Here is a 16,553-nt window from a genome sequence, read left to right as displayed (position 1 = left end):
GGCCTCACCTTTTCTCCTCCAAACATAATGCTGGGCATTGTGGCCAAGCAGCTCGATTTTTGTTTCGTCTGACCAAAGAACTTTTCCTCCAGAAGGTCTTATCTTTGTCCATGTGATCAACAGCAAACTTCAGTCGAGCCTTAAGGTGCCGCTTTTGGAGCTTGCACGGCAGCCTCTCAGTCCATGAAGATGCAAAACACGCTTGACTGTGGACACTGACACCTGTGTTCCAGCAGCTTCTAATTCTTGGCAGATCTGCTTTTTGGTGATTCTCGGTTGAATCTTCACCCTCCTGACCAATTTTCTCTCAGCAGCTTGCGTTTTCTTCCTGATCGTGGCAGTGACAAAACAGTGCCATGCACTTTATACTTACAAACAATTGTTTGCGCTGTTGCTCTTCGGACCTGCAACTGCTTTGAAATGGCTCCAAGTGACTTTCCTGACTTGTTCAAGTCAATGATTCTCTTTTTCAGATCCATGTATGTATATTTTTGACCCAGCAGATTTGATCACTTTTTCTGTTAACCCATAATAAAGCCATAAAAGAACCAAACTTCATGAATGTTTTTGTGACAAAGAAGTATCTGTTCCAATCACTCTATCGGAGAAAAATCTGAGTTGTAGAAATAACTGGAAACTCAAGAGAGCCATGACATTGTTCTTCACAAGTGTATGTAAACTTTTGACCACAACTGTATATGTCGTGTAAAACACACCCAATGATGCACTTGAAACGGACAGGCACCCCAACAATAACTTCAGTGCCTTGCATTTGCAAAATTAGGTTAACTATGTCCACACCCTGAAAATGTATCCAAATGGGGTGCTATACATCACAGCACCGCTCCGATAATAAGCCAATATGAGTTAGGGCAAATATAACCAAAATTGAACCACACAGTCGATCACATTCTTTATTGGAAAATCTTTTATATTTTAGTACCTTTCCCTCACTTGTGAATTATTTTGTAACACAACATAATGTCAAGGTCCTTGTCAAAGTTGCAATAAACACCAAAGCCTTCACTCCTTTCAAATAAATTATCTTATTCGGGTTACCATGAAATCCTCTACTACGACACTCACAGCCACAGTTAATATATCGCTCATTTACGTACTTCTCAAGGGCTGCATCTTTCACACGAACCGCATACACACAAGCATATATTTGATACAAGTGCCCTTTCTCCCAACTGTTTGGTCCACAGTCACTTCAACAGTATTGAGGTCTATGAATGTCACATTCTTGGAATCAGAGCCTCCAGAATGCCCCATCATGCAAGAACATCTAGGTGGTCTGGTTAACCCAAACAAAATCACATCAAACTAACAAACAATCAAAACATCTGCTGGTAATGTTTCTCGGGCACATGGTCATGCCAAATAAATGTCAAAAAAATGTCATCAATTGTGCAAGAAAATGATGGGATAAAGAACACTTCTGGAGCAAAGCATTGATGATCTTTTGGCCCACAAATAAAACCTGTATGAAAAATGATACAGGAGAGCAGACATTTCAACACAACAAAATTAGATGGGGACAAAAAAATTAAATGCGGAAATGCAGTCTTTTAGGACTTCTGCACTAACTGCACTTGCTGTTTATTTATGTTTTTAAAGTTAATTGTGTTGCACACTGTACTGCTATGCGCTATCTCTAAGATGAGCATCATTAACAGACGTCCAGGGTAGAATTGTGCTGAAAACTCCTTCAAGCTTGAGGAGTGAGTGACTCACGTTGACCAGGGTGGTACATTGAAACGTGAACACGAATGGAATCCATATCAAGAATACACAACAACAAATAAGATAGCATTTGCATGGTGATACATTGCAATGCATGTAATGTATTACTTACAAGTATTATATTCACACCACACTCACTCAGATTTGTCATGTAAAATAAAAAACATGACAAACAAACCTAAGTGTTTCACCTGCTGGAGTCATTTAGGGTATTAAAGGGGTTCCTATTATAAAAAGGACCGAGTCTGTGGAAAAAGTGTGGGGAATGCACGTAACTGGCAGCACTTTTGATCGAGGTGCTGGGTCAAACGGGGATCCCCATGCGCAGCTTTTTCTTCTTAACCGTCTTGAGACCTGTAAGCCGCCGAACATCGTCCTCATCCGACTCGTCCATTTCATCATCTGCTGAGAAGAGAATCTAAAAAATAAAAATAAAATGTGAACAAAAGGAGAATTAGGAGGGGAAAGCAGGTTCAGGTTGGCATAAAGAATTGCAAACCAAGATGTGCTGATGATGTTTTTCTGAATTCAAATATTCATTCATTCATTTTCTGAACCGCTTATCCTCACGAAGGTTGCAAGTGTGCTGGAGCCTATCCCAGATAACAACAGAAGGAGGCAGGGTATAACCAGGGGTGAAAGTGGGCCAGAACGGTCAGGAACGCAGTTCCGGTATAAGATTCAGGGCCGGAACCCAGTTCTGGTATAAGATTCAGGGCTGGAATGCTGTTCCGGTACACGGTGCTTTGATTCCAAAAATATGACGGCAACTGTCAAAACGCTATGTTTAAAAAAAAAAAAAAATGCTAAGCTGCCACACATGCATTTCATCTCCAAGAAGAAAACAATCTACCAACATCAGATTTACATACACAAGTGTTAACAACAAGCATAATAAAGGGCTTGTGTCGCGAAATCTGTTTCCACCGATATTTATAATTTATTTCATTCCACGGACGGCATGGAGGTTTCCCCAGCTGCTGCAGTTATCCGAGTCTGACGATGATGAGTCACGTCAGCAAAGCAAAACGCCTGGACTCATTTATCCGTTCAATTGGCTTACATACTGACATGTGGTCAGCAGAGATAGTTAGCTCTGATTGGTTCAAATGTGCATGTTTTCTGGAACAGCATAAAAAAAAGGGCAATGCAACAGAAAATGGATAAAATCTTTAAGAGCAAGGAAAGAGTTGAGAAGGCTTATTTATCATATTTAGTTTTATTTTCTCTGATGGCGAGGTTCAGAACATCTACGCTGTCAATGTGCACTTTCGACATATATCTGTTCATTTATGTTAGGCTACTTATTCATTTCCTTCTGATTTAAAAAAGTCAATGTTTGCGCGATCTTCAAAATATATTGAATTTCACACTGCATAATATAAGTCATTTGTACTTATTTTTCTGATTGTATGTTACTTATATCTTTATTCTTAAAAAAAAAAGAAAGAAAGCAAAAGTAAACGTTTACATTAACTTCAATTGTAATATACATCCTATGTTTTTAAGTAGTTCTTAAATGAGGGAAAATAAAAATTAGGAGATGGAGGTTGGGGTTATTGCTGTGTTTGTTGACTGTTATTTTGCAAATCATTGAAAAATACAATTTAAAATGAAAATCAGTTTTTGTATGTTAAAGAAAAAACTGTGCCAAAACAGTTTTCTTTGCACTTCGGTAGTTTTAGGAGGTTTGAGCCCCCCCAAAATAAATAAAGAAAATTTCTGGCTCCGTGGCGACCTTCAGTTCCGGCAAGAAATCCGAGCCACTTTCTCCCATGGGTATAACCTAAACATGTTGCCAGCCAGTCGCAGGGCACATAGAGACAGACAACCATCCACGCACACACTTACAACTATGGACAATTTGGGAATTCAAATATCATTGAAAAAGAATGCTGAGACTAGCATTAAAGTTGAGCTGCAAGATCACCCGGATTGGCAACTGCTAAGTAGCGCTCTGCTGTTTTTTCTTTTTAATTTTGACCTTTTCTTTTAAACAACAAAGACAAAAAGTAAAATCATGCACTTCTTAGATACAAATCACCGAGTGAGGGGAGTTATGAATTTTGATTCAACAAGACTGCGTTAGATTTACACTGCTGGCCAAAAGTATTGGCACCCCTGTAATTCTGTCAGATAATACTCAACTTCTCCCAGAAAATGATTGCAATTACAAATGCTTTGGTAGTAATATCTTCATTTATTTTGCTTGCAATGAAAAAAACACAAATGAAAAAAAAAAAAAAAAAGTCATTATCATTCCGCATATAACTCCAAAAAATGGTCCGGACAAAAGTTTTGGCACCCTTTAAAAAATCATGTGACACTTCTCTAATTTGTGTAATTAACAGCACCTGTTACTTGCCTATGGCACATAACAGGTGGTGGCAATAACTAAATCACACTTACAGCCAGTTAAAATGGATTAAAGTTTACTCAACCTCTGTCCTGTGTCCTATGTGTACCACATTGAGCATGGAGAAAAGAAAGAAGACCAAACAACTGTCTGAGGACTTGAGAAGCACAATTGTGAGGAAGCATGAGCAATCTCAAGGCTACAAGTCCTTCTCCAAAGACCTGAACGTTCTGTTGTCTACCGTGCGCAGAGTCATCAATAAGTGTAAAGCCTATGGCACTGTAGCTAACCTCCCTAGATGTGGACGGAAAAGAAAAATTGATGATAGATTTCAACGAAAGATTGTGCGGATGGTGGATGAAGAACCTCAACTAACATCCAAACAAGTTCAAGCTGTCCTGCAGTCCGAGGGTCCAACAGTGTCACCCCGTACTATCCGTCGAGTCTGAATGAAAAGGGACTCTATGGTAGGATACCCAGGAAAACTCCACTTCTGACCCAGAGATGTAAAAAAGCCAGGCTGGAGTTTGCCAAAACTTACCTGAGAAAGCAGAAAATTTTTGGAAGAATGTTCTCTGGTCAGATGAGTCAAAATTTGCAGTCTGGAAAAAAGTAGAGCTTTTTGGGGAAAAGGCATCAACATAGAGTTTACAGGGAAAAAAACGAGGCCTTCAAATAAAACAACACGGTCCCCACAGTCAAACATGGCGGAGGTTCCCTAACATTTTGGGGTTGCTTTGCTTCCTCTGGCACTGGACTGCTTGACTGTGTGCATGGCATTATGAAGTCTGCAGACTACAAACAATTTTTGCAGCATAACGTAGGGCCCAGTGTGAGAAAGATGACCAAAAACACACCTCAAAAAGCACGAGAAAATTGTTTGAGTGAAAACACTGGAGACTTCTAATGTGGCCAGCAATGAGTCCAGACCTGAATTCCATTTCACCTCTGGAGAGATCTGAAAATGGCAGTTTGAAAAAGGCACCCTTCAAATCTCAGAGACCTGGAGCAGTTGGCCAAAGAAGAATGGTCTAAAATTCCAGCAGAGCATTGAAAGAAAGTCATTGATGGATACCGAAAGTGGTTGTTCGCAGTGATTATCTAAAGGTTGTGCTACCAAGTATTAGGCACAGGGTGCCAATACTTTTGTCTGGCCCATTTTTGGAATTTTGATCAAAATGATAATGATTATTTTTTTTTGTTTCATTCTCTTTTGTTTTTTCATTGCAAGCAAAATAAATGAAGATATTACTACCAAAGCATTTGTAATTGCAATCATTTTCTCGGAGAAATTCAATCAATCAATCAATCAAATTTATTTATATAGCCCTTTACAAAACCCGAAAGGTCCCCAAAGTGCTTTACAACAAAGACAAACATGGCACATAGTAAATAAAAGGCAGGAAAGTATTATACAATGACATTAGGAAGAAAAGAAAAGAAAAAAGAAACGAAACAACGCATCACGATTAGTCAGACAGCAAACAAAACAATAAAACAGATAAAATCCGAAAACATTAAAAACCCTAAAGAAATAAAACCAGGCTAAACTAATCTTGGGGAAAGGCGAGTCTAAAAAGGTGTGTCTTTAAACGAGATTTAAAAAGGCCCAAATTTGTAGTGGTGCGGATTTCAGGGGGAAGACTATTCCATAACCTGGGTGCAGCAACCGCAAAAGATCGGTCTCCCCACTGTTTGAGTTTGGACCTTGGGACTTGCAAATGAAGTTGGCCGGTAGAGCGAAGACTCAAGAAATTGAGCATTATCTGACAGAATTGCGGGGGTGCCAATACTTTTGGCCAGTAGTGTACTTGGTATGTTTTTATTTTTATTTATATTGGTTCATTTTTTTGGTTTGGTGTGGATCTCACACCACTTTGAGTTTCGTGTGTTTATTTGTGGATTTGAATATCTTTAGGTCAAAATTAGTGTCTTCCAAATGTGAATTAATTCAGAGGATATTGAATAAATCTGCAGTACAACCACAATTTCATCGCACAAATCGGATAAAGTATACTCTGTCAGAGCAATCTTGACCACATTTGTGAATCCCAACCAGTAGACCACCAGGGATTGATAAGAGGCGGTAGTATTTTTGTTCATCATACTATATACTAGGGCTGCAGCTATCGAATATTTTAGTAATAGAGTAATCGACTGAAAATTCTATCGATTAATCGAGTAATCGGATAAAACATTTTTTTTTTTTAGGTAAAGAGCAATTATAAATATACTTGAGAAAAAAAGACAATCCCAATATTGAACCATTTTCAGTCAATCAATGTCTTTATTTTTGATTTACATTGTTGAAAACAGCCAACAATTGCATCTAAGATGTGACTAGAAAAAAATATTCACTGCTTTCACTCAAAAAAACTTCTAGATCTTATAAAAAAAAACATATTTCTTACATAAAAATGCAATTACGCTTGATAACACACATCACTTGAGAGCTACGTGTTTTTCCCAAGTGTTTCAATTTAATTTCCATTTGTGTAAAGCTATTTTTAAGTTCTAGTTAAGTTTTAAGTTAGTCTACTCTAAACTGTAAGTACTGATAGGATTTTGAGTTTTTGCAGTGTTCAAAATAAATGTATGATACCTGCTGTATTGGAGCACATTAGGGACCAGTGCTACTTGGTGTTTTATTCAGCAATGACTACTGAGCTAAAACTAAATGTTAGCTTTACTATGTTTTAATTTTACACCCTCATAACTCTACAGCGCTGTGTTTTTACAGATTAAATAAAGACTGTATGTAAGACACGTTAGCCACGCATCGACAGTGGTCATAATCAATAGAAACCTAGCCCTCTGAAGGGCTAACGTTACTTGAGCGAGTGACAGTAACGTTATATTTATTAGCGATGAGATGTCTACTGCTTAAAGATGGCGGCTGTTTACTATTGCTGCCCAGACGCGGCCGAATCTGTCGTTTCGCATCTAGCCCTAAATGCATGCGATATCTATGAGACGCATCGGACACTACCTGCTCCCACACTAGCATCCTGCGGGCGTAGTTTTTAGCAACGTCGGCGTATTTTGTTGCGGCTGTTGGCTGCGGTAAGTTTTTTAAATTTTATATTTATTGTGTCTTCCTCTACGCACGTGACGTCAGCGCGTTGTCCCGCTTTAAGAGTAGTCCGGGCAAAACGTGATGCTTAGAGCTGGCAAAATTAAATGATTCCTCGAGGTGAATAAAATTACTCAGATCAGTTTTTAAACTCGAGTTACTCGAGTATTCGTTTCAGCTCTACTATATACATTTGCTGCAGACATTCTACATTGCTAGGTTTGGAGTCCAAATCTCCAACAGTAGTCGAGTTGTGACGTTCACGAACGAAAAGGATCTTTTCAATAGCCCATTATCATGAATAATGGGAACAGAGTCACATTGGTTTGTTCCTTTCTTTTTTTCCGTCTCGGTCTCCCTCACTCTCTCTCTATAATTCTGAATGTAAATGTACTACTCAAGTAATGGCATGGCTCAAAAATGTGCCACATTCACGCACACATCCTCCTTGTCGTCTCCGGTTGTGGTTTACGCTTCAAGGAAATGTACGCGGTGCCACACCACGTTTCTATTTGATATTTTCCAAGTGTTGAGTGCGCAACTGTGCAATGATTTGTAACATCGTAAGTATGGAACTGTGCTAGCATTTGGTAGCATCACTTTCAGAGTTACTCAGAAGTTGCAAACCGGTTAAATCGTAATGAACGGCTTTTACCTCAGCCTGAGCAAGGATTTCAGCAGCAGCAGCAGGGTGTTTTGGATGAGATGCTTTCTGGAGGTTTACCTAACAGTTCATAGACTCTGCCAAATGCTAGCGCAGCGCAGCTAGCCAGACTCCACGGTCCATTCAGCCAATCACTTAACTGACACCCATGACTCCCAAAAAATTCCCATGTTAACCTAATTTGTAAGCAGTATACTGGTTGATGTCAAAACAGATAGAGAATAAAACACAGATTCATAAGTTTGTAGTTTTATGCATTTGTTATGAAAGTATTTATCTGTGAAACAGTGAAATTCAGAGGAAAACTTAGCATGTCGATTTACAGTGTGCGCCCCTGAATCTTCTGCTTACACTCCAAAAATTTTAAGTTAGGGGCCACTGTGCTACTAGTAAAAAATGTTAGTCTGGAGCCCTGGCGTTAACGTTTTTGGTTTAGATAGGGATGTCCCGATTGAGGTTTTTGCACTTCCGATCCGATACCGATATTGTTTTGCACTTCCGATCCGATATCGATACTGGCCGATATCGATACCGGCCTATCTGAGCATGTGTTAAAGTTTAAAGTTATTTAGCCTCCTGAGTTGTCAGACTCATGCTGAAAAAGGTTTTAGCCAGCTGAATTAGGTGAGTTTGAATAACACACAATGGTTGGTAACAAGAAACTCACCTGTTTATTCAGTGACAAACACAAAACATTATAAATAACAAACAGAAATGGCATAGTCAGTCAGTAAGACGTGCAAATAATATTGTAAACTGTCTCGAAAAAGCAAAACACACAAACAACCTCAGTGGATAATCCCACAAACCCCCCAAGCTATTAGATGCTTTTAATGTTTCGTGTATTAGTTACAAAAATTGAATAAAAAGTCTCTCAGGTTTAAATAAATGACTATTTCAGTATCAAGTTACAATTTTAAAACAGTAAATAAAATACTCAAGTCCCCATTCTGTATCAGCAGCTTTAAACTACATTCAATTTATTTAATTTTGCGAATCAACTGTTAAAGTTGTTAAAATTGCTCCCGTTATTCCATAATTTCCCTTCTGTCTACTTTCGACATGTGAAAGTTTTAAAACTGTTTTGAAGATAGATTCAAGTCAAAATTTTGCCGATTTAGGAGTATTTTAGATAAAAAGTCAATTAGGTTTGCTTGGAAGGTTCACAACAGCCTACTAGGGAAGTCTCCTGCTTTAAGATGGCGGCTGTTTACTAACGCAACTAGTTTTCAATACTTCAATGTTGCTAACGCCGTCGAGTCTGTCGTTTTGCATCTAGTTCTATATACATATGATATCCAATGGGAAAACCCATTGACAGTGTACCAAATACTTGTTCTCCCCACTGTATTATCTACAGTAAAACGACGTTGACGTAGTTTGTAGCGGCTGTCAGCAGCAGTCAGATATTCTTGTGTTTTTTATCCAGTGCCATGAGTTGACCCTAAGCCGTGAGTTGAGCATTGGCATTACCCGGGTCTATGACAAGCATGATGTTCTCGGGACGCAATGCGGTCCGTTTCTCATTGCGTCCCGAAGACCGCGCTGTGTATTAGTTCTGCTTTACTTGACATATTTCAATAATCGGAATTTGGATGTTTGTGAATCGTTCTCGAATCTTCCACGGCCGAATCGCTCAAGGATGTAATGACGGCTGGGCATGTTGTACTGTTGTTCTAAGTGTTGGATGGTGCGTCTTTACTCACGAGAGATAATGGCTCGTCATCCAGAATGAATTCTTCGGCAATGACTCTTGTTATTCCCTGGGCTTTGGGACTGTCGAGTGCCAGTTTGTCACGCATAGCAAAAGTTTCTGCCAGTGTTAGTTGTGTAGGACCTTTCTTTTTGTCTTTGGTTTTCTTAACATACTTCTTATATTGTTTGTGGTGGTATTCGCTAAATGCTTGATTAGGTTGGTTGTATTAAAACTTCTTACAGCTTTACCACCACGCTTGACTTTATTGTGGCATATGTTGCACTCTGCCTCTTCGTTTTTGTCGTCTTTTAAGGTGAAATGATCCCACACAGCTGACATTTTTACCGATAAAGTCTCTCGGTAAATTGGGACACGGTAATGTAAATGTAGTGTGTTGAAGGTGTACCGTAAAATGCGGACCGGATTTTAGGGAAACCGAAGCAAAAACTGGAATGGATTATGTAAATTGATGCGCTGGAAAACTCGGACCGGAGGTTGGAAAAAAAAACTGGATCGGAAGTCTGGATCGGAATTTTTCCGTGTTGGCCGATCTGATACCGATGTGCATTTTTTTGCCCATATCGGCGTCCGATCCAATCCAAATATCGGATCGGGACATCTCTACTATTAAATATAATAAATTTAAAATTTCTAAATACAAATACACAGTACAAGGACCCGATCCAGCTTGGAATTGGAGTAACGGATTTGGATCTTCAGTGTATGTAAATTTTGCATAAGAGGACAACTATTTCCCCAGCACAAATGGCTAGTTTTGAACGGTTTTGTTTTGTTTCTTCCAGCTTTCAGTAAAAATATAAAGGATTTTGAAGTATGTTTACAAAAAAGTATTTACTTAACGTGATGAAAAAAAGCCGAGCCAGCCAGGAGTCGAACCTAGAATCTTCTGATCCGTAGTCAGACGCGTTATCCATTGCGCCACTGGCCCTGTGCTCTGAGTGTGTTCCACTGAGCTAAAATTAGGAGAAAGCCCCACCTCCACACGCTCCAGCATGCATAGAGGCAGTTGCTTTCTCCGCCGCACACTCTAGCATGCATAGAGACAGTTAGTTGCAATGTGACCAGAGGTGGGGGCAGGGCTGTGCAATTCTTTGAGCGTTCACGGGGGAACGAACATTACACACAAAGATCAAGAATTGTACTGTGTATTTTTGTGATCCTCAGTAGTCAACTGTTGACTGTTGGTGATTGCTGGTTAAAATGACTAAACTGTAACTGATTTGTGGTCAAAGAATTTCTGGACATCTCTGAGATGGTGTGTAATGATTATTAAGTTAAAATAAAACAACCAGCTGGGCAAAAAAACACATTGCTTGTAACATAGACTAATGGTATTGACAGGTTAGATCGGTCATGCACTGCGCCTCGCCTTCAAGTAGGGGGCCACCCACATCGAGGTGGGCAAAAAAACACACACTGCTTGTAGCATAGACTAATGGTATTGACAGGTTAGATCGGTCATGCACTGCGCCTCGCCTTCAAGTAGGGGGCCACCCACATCGAAAGGAGTTATTCACAAACACACGCACGCAGCGATCTAATGCCGGATTTCTGTTGAAAAAGTATGAAAGCTGTACCGCATACAAACCGGAAGGATTGTCTCAGGAGTGATTTGTTCCAGGATTCAAGGTAATTATTATATTTTTCGTACCATGCAAGCATTTTGAAACGTTGTGAAAAAAATCAATGAGAGAAGTTATTTGCTACTGCATTGGCATCATAGTTCGCAATATTTACGTAAAATGAATGCTAACTGCACATTTTTTTTTTGCTTTTAACCAAGAATAAAGACTGTTTTACTTTTTGTCAAACCCTTTCTTTTATCCCAGGCAATAGTAGGTAGTTTTATTTACCTGACATGTTTCGGCGGGCACGTCCGCCTTCGTCAGAGGGTCCAAGACTGTTTTACGTCCATAGTTATTAAGAATTCAGGGATTTAAGCATTTATTCACAATAATTTTCACCGGAAAAGCTTTGTTGATATAAGGCTGTCGCGAGCTATATTAACTAATAGACTAGCATTGTACTTCGACATTTTTACGTAAAATTAATGCTAACTGCACGTTTTTTTTTTTTTTTTTTGCTTTTAACCAAGAATCCAGACTGTTTTACGTCTATATCTATAAAGAATTCAGGGATTTAAACATTTATTCACAAGAATTTTCACCAGAAAAGCTCTGTTTACATAAGGCGGCTGCTAGCTGCATTGACTAACAGACTAGCATTGTACTTTGACTTATTTACGTAAAATAAATGCTAAATGCACTTTTTTTTTTTTTTTTTTTTTGCTTTTAACCAAGAATCAAGACTGTTTTACGTCCATATCTATAAAGAATTCGGGGATTTGAGCATTTATTCACAAGAATTTTCACCGGAAAAGCTCTGTTTAGAGAAGGCGGCCGCTAGCTACAATTACTAACAGACAAGCATTATACTTCGACATATTTACGTTAAATAAATGCTAACTGCACGTTTTTTTTTGCTTTTAACCAAGAATCAAGACCGTTTTACATCCATATCTATAAAGAATTTGGGTATTTAAGCATTTATACACAAGAATTTTCACCGGAAGAGCTCTGTTTACATAAGGCAGCCGCTAGCGACATTCACTAACAGACTAGCATTGTACTTCGACATATTTACGTAAAATACATGCTAACTGCAGTTTTTTTTTTTTTTTTTGCTTTCAACCAAGAATCGAGACTGTTTTACGTCCGTATCTATAAAGAATTCAGGGATTTAAACATTTATTCACAATAATTTTCACCAGAAAAGCTCTGTTTACATAAGGCGGCCGCTAGCTGCATTGACTAACAGACTAGCATTGTACTTTGACATATTTACGTAATATAAATGCTAACTGCACTTTTTTTTTTTTTTTTTTTGCTATTAACCAAGAATTGAGACTGTTTTACATCTATATCTATAAAGAATTCAGGGATTTAAACATTTATTCACAATAATTTTCACCGGAAAAGCTGTTTACATAAGGCGGCCTCTAGCTACATTCACTAACAGACCAGCATTGTACGTCGACATATATACGTAAAATAAATGCTAACTACACGTTTTTTTTGTTGTTGCTTTTAACCAAGAATCGAGACTGTTTTACGTCCATATCTATTAAGAATTCAGGGATTTGAGCATTTATTCACAAGAATTTTCACCCGAAAAGCTCTGTTTAGAGAAGGCGGCCGCTAGCTACATTTACTAAGAGACTACTAGCATTATACTTCGACATATTTACGTCAAATAAATGCTAACTGCACTTTTTTTTTTTGCTTTTAACCAAGAATCAAGACTGTTTTACGTCCATATCTATAAAGAATTTGGGCATTTAAGCATTTATACACAGGAATTTTCACCGGAAAAGCTCTGTTTACCTAAGGCGGCCGCAAGCGACATTCACTAACAGACTAGCATTGTACTTCGACATATTTACGTAAAATAAATGCTAACTGCAGGTATTTTTTTTTTGCTTTTAACCAAGAATCGAGATTGTTTTACGTCCATATCTATAAAGAATTCTGGTATTTAAGCATTTATTCACAAGAATATTCACCGGAAGAGCTCTGTTTACATAAGGCGGCCGCTAGCGACATTCTCTAACAGACTAGCAGTGTACTTTGACATATTTACGTAAAATACATGCTAACTGCAGGTTTTTTTTTTTTTTTTTTGCTTTCAACCAAGAATCGAGACTGTTTTACGTCCGTATCTATAAAGATTTCGGGGATTTAAGCATTTATTCTAGGGCTGTCAAAATTATCGCGTTAACGGGCGGTAATTAATTTTTAAAATTAATCACGTTAAAGTATTTGACGCATTTAATGTACATGCCCCGCTCAAACATTAAAATGACAGCACAGTGTAATGTCCACTTGTTACTTGTGTTTTTCGGTGTTTTGTCGCCCTCTGCTGACGCTTGGGTGCAACTAATTTTCTGGGTTCAGCACCACATGAGCATTGTTTAATTATTGACATCAAAAATGGTGAGCTACTAGTTTATTTTTTGAAAATTTTACAAATGTTATTAAAACGAAAACATTAAGAGGGGTTTTAATATAAAATATAACTTGGACTAACATTTTTTTAAGAACTACAAGTTTTTCTATCTATGGATCGCTTTAACAGAATGTTCATAATGTTAATGCCATCTTGTGGATTTATTGTTATAATAAACAAATACAGTACTTATGTACCGTATGTTGAATGTATATATCCGTCTTGTGTCTTTTCTTTCCATTCCAACAATAATTTACAGAAAAATATGGCATATTTTATAGATGGTTTGAATAGCGATTAATTACGATGAAATAATTTTTAAGCCGTAATTAACTCGATTAAAAATTTTAATCGTTTGACAACCCTAATTTATTCACAAGAATTTTCACCGGAAAAGTTCTGTTTACACAAGGTGGCCATTAGCTACATCTACATTAACTAACAGACTAGCATTGTACTTTGACATATTTACGTAAAATAAGTGCTAACTGCACGTTTTTTATGCTTTTAACCAAGAATCGAGACTGTTTTACGTCCATATCTATAAAGAATTAAGGGATTTAAGCATTTATTCACAAGAATTTTCAACAAAAAAAGCTCTTTGTGATTCCATTCGGTCAGCTTTGATGGCCTAGCCAACAATGCAGGCCCCCTATTTATCGGCCCTGCCCCCCGTCAATACATTATGAAGTCTATGCTTGTAGTTAACAACTAATTTACAATGAATCATTTGGGGGAAGAAATGTCAACATTATGCAGGGAAATATTGTGGTCACGGTATAAAAGCATTTCAGGTAACCGCTGTTCCATTTATACAAATACAGTGATTTTCATGCAACGGACAACCCATCAAAGGTGTTGAATAGGAAATCTTCTGCACCTACGATCAAGTAATATTCGAGGTTCATTTTGTAAAATGCCAGCCAATAGCCTTCTCCCATTTTGTAAAATGCCAGCCAATGGCGATGCGAGTTGCGTCATAAATAGCGTTTCCATTCCGTGAAATGGCAGCCAATAGTGTTGCGAGTTACGCCAAGTTGCGTCATAAATTCATTTACCACATCAAACAGCTTCGAAGGAGGCTTCGGACGGCCTCAGAAAAGAACAGCATTAACTATACAAGGATGGATTGCAATTTTCAGATGGGCGGCCTACAACGAAAAATTTGAAAACGGTGAGATTATTTCAAAGTTAAGGCTATTACTGTTATTTGGAAAAAAAAAAAAAAAATCTTTTTTTTACTTTTCAAGAAGGTAAATTTAGTAAGATAAACCCAATTCGAGAAGTGAATGTTCTTTACTTGCCTGAGTTAGGCTACTAGCCTGTTGTTTTAAAAAGCACTCATTGTTTTTAGTGTATTCTTTTTAAGTCTGTATACGTAGTGGGACTAACCACAATCAATGTTCATGTTCTATGTAGCCTCATTAAAAAATATTTTTCTTTACTTGCTTGAGTTTGGCTACTAACCTGTTATTTTAAATAGTATAATGATCAATAGTTTTCTGGTCTTGCAAAATTAAAGTACCTATTTCCTCACACTATCAATGTCAGCGCCATAAGAAGCGTTTAAGACTTGATCTTCGGAATTGTATGGAAAGGGATAATCATGTGCTGTGGAAAGAAGGACTGAATACACCAGTCAATGGCCTGAACACCAGGGAATAGGCAAGCTTCTTTACTTTCCCTTTAATAGCAGATCATTCGTTGCCGCAGCTCGTCTTCTACCAGACAGAAGAAGGAACTGGTTTGTCCTCACGAGGAGATTAGAAGTTGAAGCCTCCAAGGGAGATCCGTGCTGTAAAATGGGCACTTGCAGACCAGCTTTTCCCTGAATCAATTACAATATGTCCGGGTGTAAGCCTCTCTGCCTCCTCTACCCTGACTATGCTGCGATCAGTGGGATGATGTTGGAAATTTAATAAAGATTATACCAATTATCCTTGATTCAGAGGGCTTGATGCAAAACACGTGCGGTGTGGATTGTGCTGGCACGAAAATACACTTGTAACGCATTTTGCAATGACGCGGTCAACAAAAAAGGAACCCATTCTATCGACCCTGAATTAGTTGCCAGCCAATTGCACTACTGCATCACATCATGTCAAATTGTGGAAAATCTGTGCGGAATTTATGTAAAAGCGCTTATGAAAGAGATCATTGTGAAATGCTGTATAGATGACCACCTTGACTGTACACACGGGACACTAACCTCTGACTCTGAATCATCATGGGACAGAGCTCTTCTGTAGCGCACCTTGCCGTTCCCTCGTGAGTCCTCTTCCCTCTCCTCCAACTTCGCTTTGGTCCTATGCTTCTTCATGAGAAAATTGTCAACCACCCAAAACATAAGTGCCTGGGGAAAAGAAGCGCATGTCTCATCATTCATTTTGAATATACATAACAAATGAAAGTACAGCAAAACAATATCACGTGTGATGAGCAGGGGAAAAAAAGCATGCATAAAAAGCATAAACACATTGAGAGAAACGTCTTACTTACATTAACGAAGAATGGAACGATAAGCATGACGATAGCCAGTTCCAAATTTGGATTTTCTATAGGGTTGTGGAGTGCCAGCTGAAATACACAATTCACACATACACTTGAATTGCAAAAATACATAAGCAGCTTTTATTGGTCTCGACCTTTAACTGCACAGTTCATGTACAGTACAAGGAATGATTTGATTATTCAACTGCCATAGAGGAGAGGCGTTAACTTCTGTACACCTGATACCTAACTGCGAGGGAATAGGAAATAGAAATTGATAACATCTTGTAGTAGTATTTTAGATGACTGAAAAATAGGGTAAACGTAACACACGTCAATATTTACTTGTGACAGCAGAGTTTTAAGTGACAGTTGCCATACTGGGAGAAGTTGAAGTACCTCAAAACAATACGCACAAGGGGTCAGTAACTGGAGTCAAATTGTCAACTCCGTGTCACAAGCTTTAGAAAAATGAATGATGGTGGTGCACAGGAAAAAACTA

The 16,553-nt window shown here is 38.3% G+C and overlaps 1 protein-coding gene and 1 non-coding gene across 2 annotated transcripts in view; both read right to left on the bottom strand.

The window, feature by feature from the left end:
* Positions 1 to 729: 729 nt before the first annotated feature.
* stimate (STIM activating enhance) overlaps positions 730 to 16,553 on the bottom strand; it is a 34,845-nt gene continuing 19,021 nt past the window's right edge. Inside the window, exons 6-8 of the mRNA XM_057846107.1 lie at positions 16,061 to 16,138; positions 15,771 to 15,914; positions 730 to 2,164 (exon numbers count right to left, since the gene is read on the bottom strand). Of these exons, the coding sequence (XP_057702090.1) occupies positions 2,051 to 2,164; positions 15,771 to 15,914; positions 16,061 to 16,138 (336 nt within the window). The 3' untranslated portion in view covers positions 730 to 2,050. The remainder of the gene's footprint in view (positions 2,165 to 15,770; positions 15,915 to 16,060; positions 16,139 to 16,553) is intronic.
* trnar-acg (transfer RNA arginine (anticodon ACG)) lies at positions 10,412 to 10,484 on the bottom strand. Its single transcript has one exon. It is a non-coding gene; the product is annotated as a tRNA-Arg (tRNA).

Source organism: Corythoichthys intestinalis, chromosome 9 (assembly GCF_030265065.1).
Source record: "Corythoichthys intestinalis isolate RoL2023-P3 chromosome 9, ASM3026506v1, whole genome shotgun sequence".
NCBI lineage: Eukaryota > Metazoa > Chordata > Actinopteri > Syngnathiformes > Syngnathidae > Corythoichthys > Corythoichthys intestinalis.
The sequence above is the reverse complement of the archived record's forward strand: the minus strand, read 5'-3'. Positions and strand labels throughout refer to the sequence as shown.